The sequence below is a fragment of the Carcharodon carcharias genome, chromosome 12 (genome assembly GCF_017639515.1).
Source record: "Carcharodon carcharias isolate sCarCar2 chromosome 12, sCarCar2.pri, whole genome shotgun sequence".
NCBI classification, from domain to species: domain Eukaryota; kingdom Metazoa; phylum Chordata; class Chondrichthyes; order Lamniformes; family Lamnidae; genus Carcharodon; species Carcharodon carcharias.
The window spans coordinates 108,451,902-108,474,326 of NC_054478.1; the positions used below are offsets into that span (position 1 = coordinate 108,451,902).

The window sequence follows — 22,425 nt, forward strand, 5'->3', positions numbered from 1 at the left end:
GCCTGGATGAGTGCAGCTCAAGAAGCTTGACACCATCCACGACAAAGCAACCTGCTTGATTGGCACCCCTTCCACAAACATTCATTCCCTCCATCACAGAGGAATAGTGGCAACAGTGTGCACCATCTACAAGATGCACTGCAGAACCTCACCAAGGCTCCTTAGCCAGCACCTTCCAAACCCACAACCACTACCATTTAGAAGGACAAGGGCAGCAGACACAAATGGAGCACCACCACCTGGAAGTTCCCCTCCAAGTCACTTGCCTTCCTGACTTGGAAATATATTGCTGTTCCTTCACTGTTGCTGAGTCAAAATCCTGGAACTCCCTTACTAACAGCATTGTGGGTGTACCCACACCACATGGACTGCAGCGGTTCAAGAAGACAGCTCACTGCCACCTTCTCAAGGGCAATTAGGGATGGGCAATAAATACTGGCCTAGCCAGTGATACCCACATCCCATAAAAGTGAATAATTAAGCAAAAACCAGTGGGAGCAGCTATAGACAGGGTTGAGTGAAGCCACAACCAATGGATCAGATCAAAGTTCGGCCGTCCTGCCACATTCAATGGATGGTGGTGGATAATTAAACAACTGATGGGATGGGGATGCTTTATAAACATCCCCATCTTCATTGATGGGGAAGTCCAGCACATCAGTATAATAGACAGTTTGCAACTACCTTCAGCCAGAAGTGCAGAATGCATCATCCAAATCAGTCTCCTGAGATCACCAGCATTACAGATGTCAGACTTCTATCAATTAGATTCATTCCGCATAACATTAAAAAATGGCTGAGTGCGCAGGATACAGCAAATGCCAAGGACCTTGACAATATCCCGACTGTAGTACTGAAGATTTGTGCTCCAGAACAAGCCACACCTTTAGCTAAATTGTCCTATTACAGCTACAACACTGGCATCTACCTAAGGTGGAAAATTGCCCAGGGATGTCCTATCTACAAAAAGCAGGACAAATCAATATAGCCAATAACCACCCCATCAGCCTACTCTCAATCATCAGCAAAGTAATGCACAGTGTCATCGACGCTGCTATCATGTAGCACCTACTCACCAACAACCTGCTTACTAATACTTAGTTTGGATTCCACCAGGACCTCATTACAGCCTTAGTCCAAACATGGACAAAAGAGCTGAATTCTAGAGGTGGCGTCTCACTTTTGATATAAAGGCAGCATTTGACCGAGTATTGCATCAAGAAGCCCTAGTATAATTCCAGTCAATGGGAATCATGGGGAAACCTCTCCACTGTCTGGGATCATACCTAGCATAAAGGAAGAGACAAGAGTTCCTCAGGGCAATGTTCTATACCCATCCATCTTCAGCTCATCAGTGATCTTTTCTCCAACAAAGGGCCAAAAGTGAGGATATTCACTGATGACAATATTTGGTTCCATTCACAACTCTTCAGATGCTAAAGCAGTCTGTGCCTGCATGCAGCAAGACCTGGCCAACATTCAGACTTGGGCTGATAAGTGGCAAGTATCCTTTGTGCCACTTAAGTGTCAGGCATTGACCATCTCCAACAAGAGACAGTCTAACTATCTCCTCTTGACTTTCAACAGTATTACCATCCCACCATCAACATCCTGGGGGGGGGGGGTCACTATGGACCAAAACCTTAACTGAATGAGGTACATAAATACTGAGGTTACAAGAGTGAATCAGAGGTGGGGAATTCTGTAGCAGGTAACTTACCTCCTGACTCCCTAAAGCCTTTCCACCATCTACAGGTCAGGAATGTGATGGAATACTTTCCACATGCCTTCAACAACCCTCTAGAAGCTCAATACCTTCCAGGACAAAGCAGCCCACTTCATGGTACCCCACCCACCACATTAAACATTCAATCCCTCCAACATGGGTGCATAGTAGCTAGAGTGCGTGAGGGGACTAAGGCCTCACCCCGTATATTTTTTTATAAAATATATATAGGTAGCCTCATGGCTATTCCTAAAATTTTAAAAACTGGACAAAGACGTTTTAAAATGACTGACTCTATATCTGTCCATGTCACCTGAACAAAAGGAGCTTTCTGGCAGTTTTATAGAAAATTACACCTCATTATCTTTGGAGACACTTACGACACATTGTTGGCTACAGAGTCCAAATTCAAAGAGAACTATACAAAGGCCATCTGTATTTCATAAGCCAGGCTGGCCAACCGGAGTCTATCCATCTGCTAGGACAAAGGACCCCACAACCTTCCTTTCAAGTCTTAATGGTTGGAACATTTAACCATCTCAGGAACACTGACAAAGAGATACAGACATTTTGTTAAAGCCAGAATGGAGAGGTGGCAGTCATGTGACATGGGCCTAGCTTGTGGAACTACAAAGCTCAGTCTGCCATCTGCTACAGTTTATCATCTGCAAATAGCCTCACAGAAAAGGGGCTCAGCCCAGATTAAATACCTGGCCCCATCTACACTGTTTCTACTGGAACTTCTATACCATCGCCTACAAGACTGATTCATCTCTGTGTGCCTATCTCATTGTGCGAAATCAACTCCACTGGAAAGTGAATTATACAGCATCGGCTTTCAGCCTGTCGACTTCCATGGAGGAATATGTCATTGGACTTTGATCCTGGACTCTGGACTCACGTGAAACAATAATTCTTTTCTCTGTGGTCTTTGCCCTGTTAATCTTTCTTTTCTCTATCCCTTTTTTACTATATAAGTGCACAGGGGGCTACATGGAAACTCCCCTCCTGTGTTTTGAGTCTGTGCAAATAAACTAAACCTTTGAGTTCATCCTATCATGAGTCTACTGTGGGGTTATTAATAGAAATTAGATCACACCAAAACTGAGGGGTTAGAAAATTATAAAGGGGGGAGCAATTCAAAACATCTTTCTGTTTATGGAAAGGAGAAATGAGGGCTGTTTAAATTAACCCCCTCCTGTCCATAACAAGTGTGTAACATCCACAAGATGCACTGCAGCAACTTGCCAAGGCTTCTCTGACATTACCTTCCAAATCCACGATGTCTACCACCTAGAAGGACAGGGCAGTAGATGCATAGGAATGTCATCACTTCCAAGGTTCCCTCCATGTCACACTCCATCCTGATTTGAAACTATGTCAGCTTTCCTTCATCATTGCTGAATCAAAATCCTAGAACTGCCTTCCTAACAGTACTGTGTGTGTATTGTCACAGTGGACTGCAATAGTTCAACAAAGCAGCTCATCGCCACCTTCTCAAAAGCAATTAGTGATGAGCAATAAATGCTGGTCTTTCCTGTAACCCATCACAACCCTTGAAAAAATATGCAGCACAGTGTAGTAGCAAGAAGCTATATAGAACAGTATAGAAGGAAGGAGATGTACAGTAAATTATTGAAGCAAGATAATATAGAATGTAATGCAGCTGTATAGCAATATAATGTTCCTTCAGCTATATAGCACTGCAATGTTTCTGGCTACGATACAGCTCTGTAACAAATGCTGTTGCATTTTTAAACATTTTTGTGAAGAGGGCATAGCTGGCAAGGATGGAATTTTTAGTCCATTCCTGGTTGCCCTGACTTTATTAAAAATGAGTAGCATGTGAGGCAACTTCCAAGTGCTTTTAAGAGTTAACCACGTTGGTGTGGAACTGAAGTTACATATATAGGGAAGACCGGGTAAGGATGATAGGCTGCTTTTGGGCTGCAGTAGGGTGTTGTAGGGTAGCAAAATGTTCAAGAGTTGGTTTAAAAGGCAAACTTTAGGAGTTTTGAATTTTGATTTTGTGATTTGCAAATCACAATATTTTGACTTTAACTGCAGATTTATCTGTTTCTAACAGCAATTTGTAAGTGAACGCAAATATGACGAAGACCTCGGGAGATCAGCACGATTCACTGGTAACATCGACAGTCTGCAAGCCCAAATCCAGCTGTTTGGAGAAGGTAATGAAACAACCTAGGGTCAGATAAGATGATTTGAATGTATTTTTATCTCAGAATTATGGAAAATGACACGCTTCCTGTAAATGAGCCAATTACACTATAACACTGTTTTGAAAGAATGGGGGACTTAGTGGATACAGGTTTACAGGACATTATTGAAAGCATCTTAGATTGATAAAGCTGTAAATTAAACCTAATGGAACTCTAGATTTTTACACAAGAGGCATAAACTGAAAAGCCAAGAGGTAATGATGAAATTACATAAAATATTAACAAAATCTCAATAGAGTACTCAATGCAGTACTCTCTGCACTATAGGAAGGATATTGAGGTTTAGAGCTGATAAAGATTCACTTAGATGTTGCCTTGTATGAGAAAGCACAAATCTCAAGAAAGATTTGTAACGTATCTGTTGATTTTTAGAACAATGCAGATTAGCAGGTGATAAGATTGAAGTGTTTAAAATAATGAAAGGTTGATAGAGAGTAAGTAGAACCTTGACAGATTGCACTAGTTGAAGGATGTAGCTTGGGGTCATTAATACAACATTATGGACTGGATTTTCACAGAGCTGGGCTGATTCCAGAGGCCTTTAAGAATGGCAGGTAGGGCCCGATTTCAGGATTTCAAGCCCCTTTCCCCTGCCAACAACTTTCATTGGAGCAGGATAAAGGTGCAGGCTCCATTGCAGGGGAGGAACCTCCTACCCCCTGAAATTTTGCTGGAGTTGGGCCAGCTTCTTGAGGACACATGGTTCATGTCCCCTCAGAGGATTAGCAACTGTAGTCTGGATTCAGGAACCTTTTAAAAGGTATGTTCAAAAGGTATTAACCATGCCTCTTTCATGTCTGGCCATCTTATTATGAATGCTTGGCTGAGCTCCAAGACTCACTAATTGATTAGCTTAGCAGGGTGTCTGTTTTCACAGGTGGAAATGGAGAGTTTGTTTGGATTGATTAACACCTTTATTAAGCTATAATCTGTTATTCTTTCTTTAAACCCTCTCTTTCAATGTCTCTGGTTAATTGAACAAGTTTAGGAGGTGGGAAGTGAGATAAAGCTTCTGTTATTGAAGCTATAATAACTCCGACACTTTATTGCAGGGTTGTTAGAGCAGCATTTTTTTCAAAGCAAAGTTCTAAATGGGTAATTTTTAAAGTGCGTTTCAACACTTGCATTGTTATTATATGACTCATTGGTTCTATACTGCATGCTGGGCAGGTGTGCATGCATGTTGGAGGTGGCTTGTGAAGCGGGTGGGGGATGAGTGGGTGTGAGGGCTAGAGGGCCAAATAGCCTATAAAATAACTGGGAACAAGTTCCAGAGAACTGAGACTGGCCTTCTATTCAGCCCTCCTCATCACTTGCCCACCTCAAAACTGTCTCTGGAGGCAGCTGGCCTGACTCCATCCCGCCCCGACTTCCCGAATGAAACTGTGGGGGTATGGGGCCCCTGTTAAAGGAGACGGCTCTGCCAAGTCAGGAAATTCCCTGATTCAAGTTTCCCACCTCAATGGTGAAAATCCAGCCCTATGTTTAAGAGGTTTGGAACAGGAAGCAAGATGAATTATTGCACATGGAATTCTGTAATTGTGAAATTCACTTCTAGGGTTAGTGTTTGAGGCAGAAGCTATTCCAACATTCAAGATTAGATTAAGTAGGGAACTGAAGGAAAAGGGATGAAGCGAATTTGAAAAAAGGGTGGATAAATGTGATTAGGTCCATTTATTCAAGGAAAGGGTAAACACTTATGTGGGCTGCTTCAGTCAAATGGGCTGTTTTCTGTATTGCAATTTCTATGTATTTCTGTGGTACTTTAATTTGTGTATTATTGCAGACTACAATGGAGATGTGTTATTTCAATGGAAACCTGTTCTTATATAGCACCTTTAACCTATTACAGTCAGCATAGAAAGCTAGATGATAACATTGGATGTGATTTATGAGATGTCCCCTAAAATGTATCTTTATATCTTGTTTAAAAAAAAATCTTTTTTCTATGCAGTTTCACACCCAAAGAATAACTACTCTACAAGATCACAGTGCATCTCCTCACTGACTCCAATACATCTGAATCCTCAAGGCAGTTCCAGTAATGTTCCTTCACTGACATCCTCACTTAGTGCATTATCATCAGGTAGTCCTAAAGTAATGAACCCCAGGGACAGTTCTAACAATCAGAAGGTATCTGCAGACAGACAGGTAAGAATTGTCATTGTTACTGCTATCTCTGTTTTCTACCAAATGTGAAAATGTCAATATAGTGCCTGTAAAATGTGCCATAGCGAGCTAGCATATTGGCCTTTACTGTTCTACTCCAGAAAGCCAGTTTTTAAAAATTCATTCATAGGATGTGGGCATTGCTGGCTAGGACAGCATTTATGGCTCATCCCTAATTGTCCTGTTTAGAGGCTATTGAAGTGTCAACCACATTGCTATGGGTCTGGAGTCACATGTAGGCCTTTGGGTCCCCAAAGCATTACCCTGGTCTCTGGAATACCACTATGCCACCATGGCACCTCCCCATCCTTGATGGAGGATAGAACTGGAGCCACTTTTATATTTATTTACAGAATTACACATAGACCTCATAACCCAACAGCCATAGTTTTCATCTGTGTCTATTTATAGAGGCTCAAGTGAATGCTAAGTTAATGCCCAGCATTTGCATACAATTTAACACAAATAATATGCAAATAATATTTAGGACCTAAGTTTGAATCCAGCCTATCATGATAAGCTGAAAGCTTTCTTCCGCTCACTGCAAGGGTACATTGTGAAATGACTCAAGTAGTCTCAGTATAGTTCCTAGAGCTATAGTTTCTTCGCACAATACTGTACATAATTAGTATTAGATTAGCCATCTCAATTACTGGTTAATGTTTGGAAGCTATGACAATATCTTACTGGTTCTGAAATAAGGGCAAAGGTGCCTTGTTCTATCAGAGAACAAGGAGTTTTACTTTCCATCTGGTCTTGTTAGCCTGACACTGGAACTTAGAAATTGAGGCACATGCAACTTTGCAGACCTCAATCACTGAACCTGAACGGTGCAAAAGAGGCACTATTGAAGATCAGGCAGCTGCTGGAATCGCAGAGGCTCTGTTAAGTGAGGAAAAATGGACGTTGTGGTAATTATGGTTTTATCTAATGTGTAATATACCTTCAAGAAGAATGCTATTAAGGAAGATCACATGATCTTAGTATCCAATAGGAGTATAGCGTGGCTACCTCAGTAGTTAGTAGTCAGTACTGTATGGATAGAGTTTTAAGTGAAAACACACATTTAGTTGCTGTTGAGTACCTTTGTAAATAAATTAAAAGTTTCCACCAAAGAAGTGTCTGCTAATCAACTCTATTAATAGTATCAACTTAGCCACCACTCACAACAAACCAGCAAAGAAGATCCACAGGAACCAACAAACTGGCAATGAGGATAAAACAAGTTTAACAGAAGAAATCAAAAGAAACAAATCGGCACTGTGCCTCACACAGTAATTGTAGTAGAAGTTCCATTCAAATCGACAAAGTAATTCCCTCTCAGAATGCCACAATTCGGAAAAATTGATCCTTTTGGTCCAGCAATAGATGATTGGTCACATTAAATTGAATGCCTCACGTTGTTTTTCCAATCTCTTCCCCCGTAAACCACAGGATCCAACAAACTGGCTTTGAGGATAAAACAAGTTTAACAGAAGAAATCAAGAGAAATGGGGGAAGAGGCGGTTGATCCCCTTGAGTAATTGTGGGAATAAAACCTATGGCTTAATTCGAAGTTTGACATCACCTAGTGCCCCAGATCGAAAAATTTTGATGAATTGGTGGACCTTGTGAAGGGTCATTACCAGCTAAAACCCTTGGTAATGATGCAATGGTTCACATTTAACTTGAGAAATAGAGCCCCAGGGGAGACAGTTGCTTGTTTTGTGGCAAATTTAAAGCAGTTAATGGAACATTGAGAGTTTGGTACATCTCTAAACAACATGCTCAGTGATCGTTTAGTGTGCGGTGTGAAGAAGGACACGACTCAAAAGAGATTGTTGTCCGAAGCAAATTTGGATTTCAACAAGGCACCAGAGATAGCACTGACAATGGAAAGCACAGTAAGAGATTCAAAAGCAATACAGGGCTCGCAAAATGGCTCCATCCTCCACATCGGGCAGGAAGCCCCAACCAAAAAGAATATGTAAATGCAAGACTCTGCCAAGGAGCAGGAAACAGCCGGAAAGTGATTTAGTAGCGAAAACAAGAAATAATTTCGATAGAGGTAGAAACAAGCAGTTTTTTAACAATTGGCAGTTTAAAATATAGAATGTTTTTATTGTCATAGAAATGGACGCATAGGGCAGAATTTTCTCCCAGTCTGGGGGAGAAGTTCAAGAGTGAGTGCATGGAAGTGTGCCTCCGATCGGCGCCCCCAAATGGGGGCATGCCACCATTTTACATGGGCAGGCCAGTTAAGGCCCGTGCAGCATGACGTCTGCAAGGACTCCTGTGTGGGTGGGAGGGGATTCCCTGAACCGAGAGTGCGCTCTCTCGCGCATGCGCATGAGAAAGCACACTCATACTCCTGAGGCTAAGTGCTGCCTCAGGGAGATCGACTACACATTAAAAAATATTGAAATCAAAAAAAAAATTTCCCTGACATGTCCCCTCATGTGACACTGTCACATGAGTTGGGGTATGTCCATCACTTTCAGTTTCACTTTTATTAAAAATTTATAAACGTACATGAAATCTCATCCCCTGTCCATGGATGAGGTTTCATGTTTTTCCAATGCCCGCCAAGGCTCCCAGCCTGCCCGCCAACCCTAAGGTTGGGTGGGCAGGTCCACTAATTACATTAATTAATTTGTCAATGGCCTCAATTGGTCGGCGGGTGCACAGCTGATTCTGCTGAGCCCCCGCCCACCTGAAAATTGAAATGGGGTGGGGTGACGTCAGCAGTTCCACCCAACATCATCCTGTGTCATTTTACGAATCGGCGAGTGGGCCCACCCCCACACCCCCCCCTCCCCAACCCCCCACTCACCGACTGGGAAATCCTGGCCATAATGAGGCAGTGCAAGGAAAGAGTCAAGCAAACTTTTACACAAAAGAAAACACCTATTAAGATCTACAAAGTGGAAGAACCTGAAGAAACACATTCAGATATTTACTTGTTGTTTAATTTGAAGTCTGGAGGGACAGAACCAATCTATGTAACAGTGAAATTGAATGGTAGACCTGTTCAAATGGAAGTGGACACAGGAGCTTCCATTACAGTAATTGGAGAATGTAACTTCAGATTTCTGAATTATGGTGAACATCAATCAAATTTAGAAGAAACAACTTCCTAATTAAAAACATACATGGGTGAAGATATCCAAGTCAACGACATAAAGTAATGTAGCTATTAATCGTGGGAGCCAATTGGTAAAGCTACCCTTGATGGTAGTAGCAGGCGAGGGGCCAAGACTCCTAAGGCGAAACTGGCTAAAAGAGATCAAGTTAAAATAGGCTGAAATTTTCCAACTGAGAGCAAGCAGGTTACCAGAGTACGCCACAGTCTTCAGGGACGAACTTGGGAAGATCCAGGGGCTACCGACAAAAAACTCATGTGGATCCAGAGGCCACCCCCCAATTCATGAAGGCCAAACCTTATGCATTGAGAGAAAAGCTCAACACCGAATTGTACAGACCAGAAAAACTTGGCATTGTACAACCTGTGCAATTTCCAGAATGGGCAGCGCCCATAGTCCCTGTCCTTAAACCCGACCAGAGCATCCGTATTTGTGGAGACTACAAATTGACGGTTAATAAAGTAATTAAGCTAGGCAGACACCCATTCCAAAAGTTGAAGACCTGTATGCCAAGCTGCCAGAACCACCTACACAAAGCTTGATATGAGTCATACTTATTAACAATTAGAGTTAGAGAATGCCGCCTAGGAATTTGTCACAATTAATACCCACAAAGGGTTGTACCAGTACATTTGTACTCAGCTTACACCATCTTCCAGAGAACAATGGAAAATTTACTGCAGGGACTGCCCCAAGTTTTAGTCTATTTAGATGATGTTTTGGTGACAGAGTTCCATGAAAAAGAACATGTGGCAAACTTAAAAGAAATCTTAAAACATTCCTTGCAGGCTGGAATGCGTTTAAAAAAAGATAAGTGCATGTTCCAAGCAAGGGGGCTAATCTATATGGGTTAATGAGTAAATTCACAGGGCCTCCACTTGGTTAAAGAGAAAGTGAGAGCCATTAGAGAGGCACCTGCACCAAAGAACATCTCAGAACTCAAACCATTCTTAGGAATGATCAACTATTGAGGACGGTTCTTACCAAACTTGTCTACAGAACTAGCACCCCTACATTAGCTACTCAAAAAGAACCAACGTTGGTCTTGGGAGGTGCCCCAGAAAGAAGCTTTCATAAAGGTGAAACAATTGTTGCAATCGTCCAATCTATTAGTACATTATGACCAGAGGAAAGAATTAGTATTGACCTGTGACGCATCCCCCTTCGGAGTGGGAGCAGTGCTCTCCCATCAGATGGACTTTGGCACAGAATGGCCTACTGGTCACGTATCAAGAACACTCACCAAAGTGGAAAAGTGTTACTTGCAGATAGAAAAAGAAGGCCTGTCAATCATCTTTGGTGTTAAGAAATTTCACCAGCATGTACACGGCCGCCATTTTACTATCGTTTCAGACCACAGGCCATTGCTAGGATTGTTCGACGAAGACAGGGCTATACCACCCATAGCCTCGGCAAGAATACAACAATGGACTTTAATCCTGGTAGCATACCAGTATACTTTCATACATAGGCTTAGTAGTCAAATTACAAATGCCGATGCACTTAGTCATTTGCCTTTACAAGAAAAGGATGTGGAAGTGCCAGTTCCACAAGAACTTATTTTGTTGTTATATTTCTCAGATTCATTACCGGTGTGCACACAACAGATCAGAGACTGGACAAGTAGTCCTAACACAAGTATGAGAACAAGTACTTCATGTCTGGTCACAAGAGACTGTATCTGACGAAATGAAACCGTACTTCAACAGAAGACCTGAAATAACCAGCCAGGGCAGCACCTTATTGTGGAAAGCATGAGTGACACTACCTCCAAAGGGTAGAGAGCCATTGCTAATTGAACTACACAGGATACATTCAGGAATATCCTGAATGGAGACCATAGCTCGCAGCTACCTATGGTGGCCTGGGATGGATGGTGAAATAGAGAGTTTAGTGAAGAATTGTGTGCAATGTCAGCAACTGCATAAGTTGCCAGTGACAGCTCCATTACACCCTTGGGAATGGCCAGGAAGACCATGGGTGCAGTTACACATTGACTGCGTGGGACCTTTCATGGGAACAATGTTTCTACTCATTGTTGATGCCCACTCAAAATGAATTGACATATATGAAGTGAAATCACCAACATCTTCTGCTACAACTGAGCAGTTACATCAAAGTTTTACCATTAATGGACCACCAGAAGTGGTTGTTTGTGATAACGGCATGGCTTTTATGAGTGTTGAGTTTCAGCGGTTTATCAGCCTCAATGGTATCACTCATGTAAAAACTTCACCATACCATCCTTCCTCAAATGGACTTGCTGAAAGGATGGTTCAAACGTTCAAGGCTGGCATGAAGAAATTAATTGGAGATTCCTTAGCAGCCAAGCTAGCACACTTTCTTTTCCATTATAGGATCACCCCCCACACAACATGTGTCATACCTGCGGAATAATTGATGAAACATCATCTCAGGATGAGATTGAACTTAATAATGCTGAATTTATGGGGGAAGGTGGAAAGGAGTCAGGGAAGTCAGGAAACTAGACATGACTGGCATAGTCGCGAGAGGAAATTTACCGTGAGAGAGATGGTGTATGTGAAGAACTCTGGCGAAGGACCAAAGTGGTTACCAGGTGAAATAAGTGCAGTGACTGGACCTCTATCTTACCCTGTGGAGGTGGAGGGCCAAGTCATATGGAGACATGTGGATCATCTAAGGAAGAGAGAAACAAATCACCAAGAATTGATTCCACCAGTGTTCATAACCAGGCCAACGTTTCCTGTTGAGAGACTCAAACCAGTACAGACATGTCTGATGTTCCTGTAAGAGTTGAGGAAACAGAACTGTAAGTGCCCACCGAAGCACCTGATGTTCAGGCAACTCTGGAAAAGGAGGTTCCTGACAAAGCATCTGAAGTTGTAGAGCTAAGATGCTCTATGCACATAAGGAAACTCCCAGAAAGACTGAATTTGTAAATTACTTACTAGTGCAAATATTTTGCTATCTTGAGAAAATTGTAGTTGTAAATATAAAATGTATATCCAAGTAAATAGGGAGGGATGTGGTAATTAAGGCTTTATCTAATGTGTAATATACTTTTAAGATGAATGTTATAAAGGAATATCACATGATCGTAGTATCCAGTAGGAGAGTAAAGTGGGCTACCTCAATAGTTGGTAGTTAGTAGTGTAGAGATGGAGTTTGAAGTGAAAGCACACGTGTAGTTGCTGCTGAGTACCTCTGTAGATAAACTAAAAGTTTCCACCAAAGAAGGGTCTATCAATAGTACCAACTCGGCCACCACTCACAACAAACTGGCAACAAGGATCCACAGGATCCAACAGATGTCCAGGATGGGAAAGAAAACAAGAATGGTGGACGACCAGGTAGGGGGTCAAAAACTTTGTCAGAAAGTAGCAGCAACAGTTGATGGGGGAAGACATTCACACTCCTGCTCCACGTTCAGGTAAGTATTCTTCAAAAGCTTATCTTGTTTAATTGCAGCCTCAAGGGCTGCCTATTAGGCTATATGGTGATCGGGTTTTCCTGAGTGCAGCTTCAGGACAAACCAGTCTTGCAGTGGAGCCTCGAAGAGATGTCGGGCCTTTCATTTGCTAATACAACGGGCCTAATACCTATTTCAGGCATAGACATTGCTACACATCTGAACTTATAGGCTTTAGTAGAAAAGTATTCCACCTTGAATATTGAGAACCACACAAAAAAAAATACATCATCTAGAGTACACGGTAGATTCAGATAAAAAACGTCCTTCAGCGCAAATGGTTTCATCTTTCCGAATACCAAACTATCTTTTGCACCATCTAATTGTTTTAATTTAATCCAATTAAAAATTCTAATTGTAATAAAACTGCACCTTGAGAACTAGTCACACTGCAACACCAAAAGGTGAACCTCAGTAACAAATTCTATAATCAATTCTGATCATGATATTCATTGGAAAGGAATAATAAAAAGGTGGCCATAGTCCCTGATTGAATGATGTTAACAAGGGCCATATCGAGGCTTTGTCTTTTATTCATTAACCTTGCAACCATGGGGAGAATTTTCTCCCTGTCGGGCAGGCTGGGCAGGAGTTGACATGGGCAGGCGCGCAGCCGATCATCACCTGCGATCAGCTGGGCACTGCCATTTTGTGTGTGCGGGCCAGTTAAGGCCCACCCAGCGTGACACGCACCTGGAAGCGCTCAGCGCTACCTGTGAGGGTGGGGGGAGGTGGGAGAGTCGGGGCCTGCACTCTTTCGTGCATGCGCGTGAAAGAGCACAGAAATCTCCCTGAGGCACAGAGCTGCCTCAGGGAGATTAAGGAAAGTCATAAAAACTTGATAAATAAAAAATAAAATTATTCAGACATGTCCCCTCATGCTTATCAATTCACACGAAACAATTTATTAAATTAATAAAGCCTTCGTGAAACCTCATCTTGCCCAGGGATGAGGTTCCATGAAAAATACGAAGGCCACCTGCGCTTTTCACCTGCCCGCCAACCTTAAGGTTGGACAAGCAGCCCTGTTAATTACTTCAATTAGTTTTTAAATGGCCTTAATAGGCCTTTGACAGTGCAGCGGGTGCGCAGCCAAGTCCGGTGTGTGCCCGCCGAACTGAAGATCGGAATGATGCGCAGTGACGTCGGGAAGCATGCCCTACATCACCTCGCATCATTTTACACGTCGGCGAGCAGGACCCGCCCCCGCACGCCAACCAGAAGATTCAGGCCCATGACTTTCAGGAACAGGATCTATCTAGAGGGGAAGAAATGGAAGGCCAGATGGTCAATGAAAGTAGGGAACTTTAGTACTCCTACTTATTATGTTGCATATGAATAAGGGCACTTGAGAATATTTCCACAATACCAGGTGATAACCTAATGGCATATTCAAAGGAAAACTAACACAACAATTTCAAATAAGAATGCTCAGTTCCACCATAAACACGGACAGGTTTGATGGTCCCATGAAATCAAACAGGAAGAGCTAACGGGTCTATTATCTATTGGATCTACTCATTTTATACTTTACACTTTACAATGTTTTATGAGCCAAACACTCTGTGTCATCTTTGCCATGTGAATTAGAATTGTACTCTAATCTTAAATCAAGCATAATAATTTTGACCTTTCTCATCCTCTCACGCAGAATTATCAGCGTAACGGCCCATCTGGTCAAAGACGAGGATTCTTCTCCCGGGCACAAGGTCACAGGCTCAATGAAAGTAGTTTTCCTGGGAGATCAGATGATGGCAGGAACAGGAGCCGAAAGGGACGTCCTCATGATGGAAATAAAGGCCAGCATCAACATAACAGGTCTAGACATCAGGGCTTATCATGTGATATAGCCAAACCGCTACTAACAGATTCTAATTCCAATGGTACTGCACTGCCGAGTGAAATCAACTCCCAATCAGCAACTCCTGAGTTAGCTACCACTATGTCTGTAGTCCTCAATGACAGAGTTTCTCAGTATAGATCATGTCCTATAAAGTCGGAAACATCTGTTGATACCAAAGTATTGTCTATACCGAATAGAATGACTGCAGTAGCTTAGTTTGAGTACCATTTTTTGCAGTATCACGTTCTTTCATAACTTACCTTTATGCAACTCCTGCCAGTTTAAGACTTGAAAAAAATGATTACTTATGTTTTCTTGCCTCATATCAGAAAGCACATGAAAATGGACATTTTTTTTGCCGAAGATAGAATTTATTAAGCAGAGAGTTTTAAATGTTTCCAAAAGTTGCAGTGTTAATTTTGGGAGGGGAGGGAGATGAGAGAAAGGCCTTCAAAGGGCTTGTAAACTAATAAGTATAATGATTAAAGTTTAAATGGTTTAATGTCAAGGCCATCAATGAAAATTTTATGATGCTGTGCTATCTTCTGAAAATTACACCCTCAAACAACCAGTAAAGTTTGTCAAGCAGTTTTTAATTTTTTTAACAAATAGTGATTTTATTGACATGATCAATCCTTAGCAATGCTAACAGGCCATTTTAAAATCAGGACTACAAATCACAAAGCTAGTTGGCAAAGCACTACAGCAATGAATGATTTCCTGACAAAAAGTGTCAAGGTTAAGCATTCCAGTTGATTACATTGTTTTAAAAAATCCTCCTGATTCATAGCACCTTTAAGATTTTTCCAGTTCACTTTATCCTAGACAAACTTCCAGACACCAGAAGAGCAGCTCATGCCAATTGATCCAAGTCACTAATCCTGTAAAGGTGCTCGGAGGAGCAAATAGAGTGTCTTTATTATACCTCCGAGCATCACAAACCAGTGGTCCGCTAGGAACATGGTGACTGCAATAGAGCTATTGATATGAGGCATTCATTTTCAGTGTTAGGGAAAATTTTAAATGTCCTATCAGGAAATACAATTTTTTCTAAGAGGAAGAAGGCAAAACTGCATTCCTTTGCCAGAGTGAAACATAGCATGATAAATATTATTAGATTATTTGAATATTCTGTCAGGAAATGTTCCATGGAATCATTGTATATGCATATGTATCACATGTATAGAAAGCATACACAGACTTTATTTGAGCACAGATGCGATGTCATGGGCATTCTGCTTATGCCAAACTATTTTTTTAGCTCATTATTTGGCTCTGACACAGAAGCACAGTTCAAAACTGTGGCCCGCAAGTCAGGTATTGTACTTTCTATAAATTACATCCTAATGTGACTTTTGGTGACAACAGATGTCAAAGACACCATTTTGGATGTAGCACAGGGGAAGAAAATGGCAACATAACTTTGAATGTTAATGGACCATCCTCTCCCCCTCATAGTTCACTGTTAAATCTCACCTTTTTATTAATAATTTTACACAAGTGGTGGAAAATCAGACATGTTCTGTGAGTATTTTTAATCATTGTTTAAAATAATTTTTTATCTAAAAACATTAGCTGTTTATTCAATTTTTAAGATCATTGTAAACATTCTTTGTTGAACTTGGAAATGTAGCAGTTATTTTAAGAATTTGCTACAGGTCCCATAACTAGTGCAATATCAGCAAATCAGCTTCTTGACTCTGAAAGTTAAACCATCATCTCCAAAATGTGCAGAAAACTGGCAGAAACAAACTCAGGAACCATTGAAAACATTTAGATCATGGTGATTTTCTTTTGGTTAATGATTCCCGTTTTAAGAAACTAAAACATTTTCTCTCCCCAGTGTTTGAATTTGTAAGCATAAATCTGTGGACATATTTTGAACTCTCCATCAGCAGTAGATATTTGAGTACAAAAGCTGAAATTGTTTTTGCATTGAACCTTCATTGATATAGATGATGCAAATGTAATTATTTTCTCACTTAAGAAAAGTGCCTTGGATACTAAGATCTATTAAGTTATGTTCAAAAGAAATGGACCAAAGGTACATCAGGAGACCCTAATTTGAACTAAATAGCGATTGAAACTTGGCAAGTAATGGGGGTTGAATTCAACTCATTCTCATGGCCTGTCTTTGTAGCTACAGCTAGTGAATGCCATAACATATGTTACAATAATGTGCATTGCTGCTTTGTACTCGAGCCACTTTATGTTTACCAAGTGTCCATTTTAGCCTTAAGGTTCCTCGTGGGCATGTCATGGACTGCCACCCTTGATGTTGATTGCCCAACATGTGTTGCTTTCATTGGAATGGATTGATTATACTGGTTCTTATGTTTAATCTAGAATCCAAGTAGACCAATAGGGTACAATGTTAGCTAACTTGTGTGTCTTAAATATGTTTGTTTTTGTTAGTGAAGTTGTACAACAATTGGGGGTTTAGTGATAAAGCTAAAGTCTTTCCCACTCTAAGAACTAATTCAGTGTTGGACATAGTTGAGCCCTCATAGCTTTATTTCCTTCTGTCATGTAAAATCAATTTCATCTATTTGATCACAAAAGAACTCATTTTACCCCAGGAAAGCTGCTGATAATATCCAAAAGTTTCAGATTAACTATAAGGTCTAGTCAGAGTGTAGTTTCTGAAGCTAAAAGTAAAATTCTGTAAATTCAATGCAGCTTAATCCACACCTGAGAAAAATAAAAAGGATGGTTATCTATTCCTTGTGCATTCTCAGTTTTTATGCACAATTACAGTGTTTAAAATTGTTTTCATTTTATCTGTTTTGCAATCAGTTCATTGCGTTTTTGTTGGTTTTAGAGTTGAAAACTAACAGGTGTGAAAATACATAAATGATCACTTAATGGTCTATTTAAGAATAACAGTGATTCTGAACTTGAACTGCACCACCTTTCAGTTTCAAATGAAAAAATAGACTGTGACTTTTCATCAATTTGACTTGATTTGTCTATTTTTAAAATATCATTTCCAAAGGCTATAACTAAGCATGTACAAACTGCCATCCAGGTCTGTGTATAGGTTTGTACACCTGGGAAAAGTTTCACTCTTTCCCCCCCACCACAGTGCTGGTGAACATGCTGAAAGTCAATGGCCTTGGAATTAAGATGTGCAATATTGAGGCTTTTGATCAGATCCTCAGTTTGCTGTTTACTAGAGACAATAGGCAATTGTAAATTAAATAGGTTAATGCCTCTATTAGAACCAGAAGAATGCCATACAAACTCATATTCTACTACTGCACAATGTGAGTTTTAGCCCATGTCATTAAATGAAAGAGAGCAGAAACATTTTGTGGCATTGTAGATTCTTTGACCTTCAGCTATAATGCACTTTGGGTTAACCTCTTTTTATATTGACTGTAAACTTGCTTAAAGCATTGGAAGTTGTTATCTTATTAATTTTGTTAACAACTAACTCCCTTTTAAGCTGGTACTTAGTAGTACCATGGGGTGATTGTACCCCATTTAAGAAATTCTAAATTTTAATAGTTGATTCTCAAAACAAATGAGTCTGCTGGTTTACTGAAGGCCAGATTACAATAACAGTTTCCACTACCAGAGAGAAGCCATTGCTTGTTCTTAATACTGTCCATTCTGGGAAAGTTAATATCATAGAACTTGCTCAGTCACTGCAGGAGATGTACTCTTAACTTAATCCAGAGACTTTTGTGAAGAAAATAGGACATTACTTTTTGATATGATGCAGCTTCTGTGGAAAATATTATAGCATAACTCAACTGTGAAAGCCACAGTAACCTAACCAAAATCAGTTGAATTGAGGACAAGCAGTAGCATCAGCTGTTGTAGAACATGTAAGTGAGAGAAGCTGAATTACAAAATGCACCAGCACATGGTATATGGACGATGGAGAATATTGTAAGTGAACATGGTAGCATTAGTGAACACTACAGGGATTATCTAAATATTTTGAATAAAAACAGAAAATGTTGCAAATACTCAGTAGGCCTGGCATTGTTTGCAGAGAGAGAAGCAGCATTAACATTCCAGGTAGATGACTCTTCATTAAAACAGTTCTGTGAAAAATCATCAATTAAAACACTAGCAAGGTTTTCCCAAGCCATTAGAGGTGGATGTAGGGATAAGTGGCAATGGGAAAGTCCTGGAAATTTTTGTCAGGTTGGGATATCAACATAATCCTGCCTTCTTCCAGCTTTCTCCGGGGAAGGCGAGCAGGAGTCCCCTTCGATCTGTCAGGTAACTAGGAATACTTGAGGTTGTTCAGAAGCCAATCCCAAGCTGTCTTAATCTTGAATCCTGGATATCCAGCCATGGAACATGTTTCCTGACCTGTCAGCAACTGGGCAGGGTCACTAAGGCAAGTGCACAGTGAGAAGAGCTTCTTAAGTGAAACTAACAATCTGAGAAGCCTTTGATCAGTTACACTGAAGAGCTGCAGCCATAGTCACTGAGAGGCTGCTTTTCAAAGCACTTCTCTCAGAGTGCGATCACTGCTTGACAAGTGACTACTAACTTCTTGGAAGGCACCTCACCTGTCCAGCACCTCACTCACCTTCAGTGCACTTCCCTGCTGCCAGCCTTCGGTCAGGCACAGGAGCAGCTTTTGCAGCTCCAACATCCACTTCTGCTGAGGTTCAAGAACAGAGCTGCACCACCACCAGCAGCAGCAGGAGTAATACCAGCTGCAGCACCAGGTGCCTTCTGCTCAGCCGCATGCCTCGCCACAGAGCAGACGAGATCCGGCTGGAAGGAAATGAGATCCCCCCAACACAGACTCTACAGGCAAAGGATCAACTCTCCCCATATGTCTAAGCACCAATGTCTCAGGAGACTCAGGCTCTCACAACAGCTGCTGACATCTGTTGCTTCCTAGAAAAAGACCTCCGTCCCAGTGGAGCAGTTTGGCATGCACTGGCAATTGCTGACAAAGTGCCTTTCACAGGTAGGCAACCCCCTCCAATCCTGAATTTCAGCCTCTTACCAAGTTGTGTGCTGTCTTCATCTGCAAGGAAGAAAGCAAACAGGTGCAAATGCTCATAGTGGCTTGAGGAGACAGCAGGCATGAACACCATTTGTGGTGGGTGTCGTGAGGCAGGGGTTTGAGAGGGCAATAGGTTGAGGACGTGTGTGTGTGTCAGCTGCTTAGATGGGTAAGTAAGGTGCCTGCAGGGAGAGGAATGAGTGGAGTCGCAAGATGCGTTGACCTGAGGAGTGCTGTGCAGGAGAGTGCTGGATAAGTCAGAGTGTGGGGTTTGGCATCTGAAAGTGTTATGGCACTCACCGTCCCTGACCTCCTGAGATCCTGGATCCTCCTGGTGCACTGGCTCTGAATTCTAGCAACCACACTTCTGAGTTGACTCCCTCAGCCACCCTTGCATGGTTGTAGAAGTTCCTCCTCCCATCCTTGGGAAAGATCACCCCACTTTCAGTACCTCAGAACCCACAGCAGACCCTCCAACAAGAGCAGGGAGCAGCTTTCCCAGGTCGTCTCTCCATTCCTGTCGTTACTGCAGCCTGAAAACCCAAGTGCTGGTGAGTTTTTCTTGCCCCTGCCATGGTCTCTTTAAATAGAAATTCTTCCTTTGACAAAAGGACACATCATCCCACCCTCCTGCCAAAATTGGTCAGGGTAACAATTGGTTTGCTCTTGTAAAGAGCAACTGTGAGGCCGGCTGTGCAAAGAGTCGGGTTCCAGACCTAAATGGGGTCTCACTGTTCTGGTAGAGGAAAAGGTGGTGAGATTCTGCCCATTAACTGTTTCTCGCTCCAGATATGATGCCAGACCTGCTGAGAATTCCAAGCATTTTCTGTTTTTATTTCAGATTTCCAACACCCACAGTATTTCACTCTGATTGGACATGTATTTCCAGATAGAATTAACTCACACATTGTCAGTATTTCCCACATGATAATTCTTGGGATTTTCTGTCAAGGTGTCATTCATAACCTATCCCAAATGTCAAGATAACTTAAAAAAGAACTTTGACAGTCCTACACATGCTCTTTGTAATCATAATAAATGCCAATTTATTTTCAGGGGAGCCTTGTTCTTACTTTAAAACAAAGAATATTGCTATATTGTCATTGATGTTTAATTGTTGCCTTTATTTACATGCATCTGTCAATTTGCAGCTATACTTTGCTTCGTAATCTTTGTGCCACACCAATCACAGTATTAGGCAGCAATCACACCATCACCTGATTGGTTGATAACTGAAATCTCCCTGAGTGACTGCAGCAAGTACTGAAGAAATTACAAGCCATGGCAATTGCACTGCTCAGCTTGAGTGTTTATCCAGGCAAGGATACATTGGGTTGGAATAAACCTTATTTTTTGTTATTCCCCATTTTAGAGCAAGTGAAATGAAAAATAAGCTATCAATTAAATCTATTTGAGTAGTAGGCTAACTGTTCCTATTTGAAATTTTGGAGACTTTCAACCTGACGATTGTGTTTCCATGATGTGTGTTTGCAGATGAAATCTTATTGCCTGTATTCTCGTGTGAAGATACAAATGTAGCTTTGCATAATAATGGTGACAAATGACTTATTATTTTTATGAATGTAATTCATAACAATTATGTTTCTCATTTTATCAAGAAGACAATAAGAAGTGCCAAAGGGAATACTGTATCTTGTGATATTGCTAATTCAACAATTAGTCTCAGTCATAAATCCAGTAAAAGGAGAACTATCCTTAGCAAGTTGAGAAAGGGCAGCACAGGCTAATTTTTTTTTACTCATTTGTAGTCAATGGTCAGAAAGTCTACAGAATAATGATTGGTCATTGCCACTCCACAATCTCTGAGAATTGCAAATTTAGCCTTGATTAGGTCAACTGATATGATCTATCCAACTGTTGCACTTAAAACCATGTGCATCTGCCAACATGATTAAATCTCATTATTTACTAAAATGCTTTTATATATCTTATAAATACTAAATGATCTTACAGCCCATTATGCTTCTAGCTTGGCTGCAACATTTACAATTCTGAGTTGATTTGTGGAATAATCTTGCACCCCTAGCAAGGACTACAAAGAAACTGTCTTGAGGTCTGCCTGGAACCTGTCTTCAAATTTGTTCACTGATTAATTTTAGTTCAAAATCAGAATTCAATAAATTTTCATGTTTTATTGACTCTGAACCTTGTGCTTAGTGTTTCTGTTGTGTTTTATTTTACACAGTACACAAGTAAAAAGAACTTAAAGTTCTGAATGGTTGTACATTGAGACTTTTTTCTCTTGAGCAGACTAAGGGATAACTCAAAAGTTCTAAAAATTACAGATTTATTTTCGTTGTGGCCACTGTTCTAGAGAGGCCAATGGAGGCAACAATTCAAGATGGTACATCCATGAATACAGACGGATGGATGGCCTATATAAAGAAGAAAGATTTTGTAGCTATTTGGCAAACGGCACAATCTTAGGATGTCTAAAGTGCTTCAAAGCCAAGGAACTACTTTTAAAATATAGTCACTGTTAGCCAGACAAATGCAGCAGCCAATTTGTTCAGAACAAGATCTCACAAGCAGCAAATAAAAATAGACTAATTCATCTCTTTTTGGTTGTGCTGGTTAAAAGAAATATTGACCAAGGCAGCAGGAAAATGCCCCTGCTCTTATTATAGAGCTTCAGTTTAAAGTCTCAAACAATGCCTCTGACAATGTACTGAACCTAGATTATATACTGAAGCCCAATAGTGGGGTTTGAACCCATCACCTTCTGATGCAGGGGCCGTAGTGCTATCACTACTGCATTATTTGTGAAACAGGCAGATTTTTCTATCGTATGTAGTTTTCTAGAACCAGAGATGCACGTTTAGGATAGGGAAAATTAAAAGATTTGTAAGCAAATCCGACAAAGTTCTATAGC

General features: G+C 41.0%; 1 protein-coding gene across 3 annotated transcripts in view; it reads left to right on the plus strand.

Annotated features, from left to right (window-relative positions):
• The window catches only part of LOC121285011 (SPATS2-like protein), a 229,792-nt gene extending 208,094 nt beyond the window's left edge, over window positions 1-21,698 (plus strand). For all 3 annotated transcript variants that reach the window (XM_041201083.1, XM_041201084.1, XM_041201085.1), the window contains exons 10-12: window positions 3,813-3,915; window positions 5,921-6,117; window positions 14,360-21,698. In XM_041201083.1, coding sequence (XP_041057017.1) covers window positions 3,813-3,915; window positions 5,921-6,117; window positions 14,360-14,767 — 708 coding nt within the window. In that variant the 3' untranslated portion in view covers window positions 14,768-21,698. The remainder of the gene's footprint in view (window positions 1-3,812; window positions 3,916-5,920; window positions 6,118-14,359) is intronic.
• Window positions 21,699-22,425: the final 727 nt, after the last annotated feature.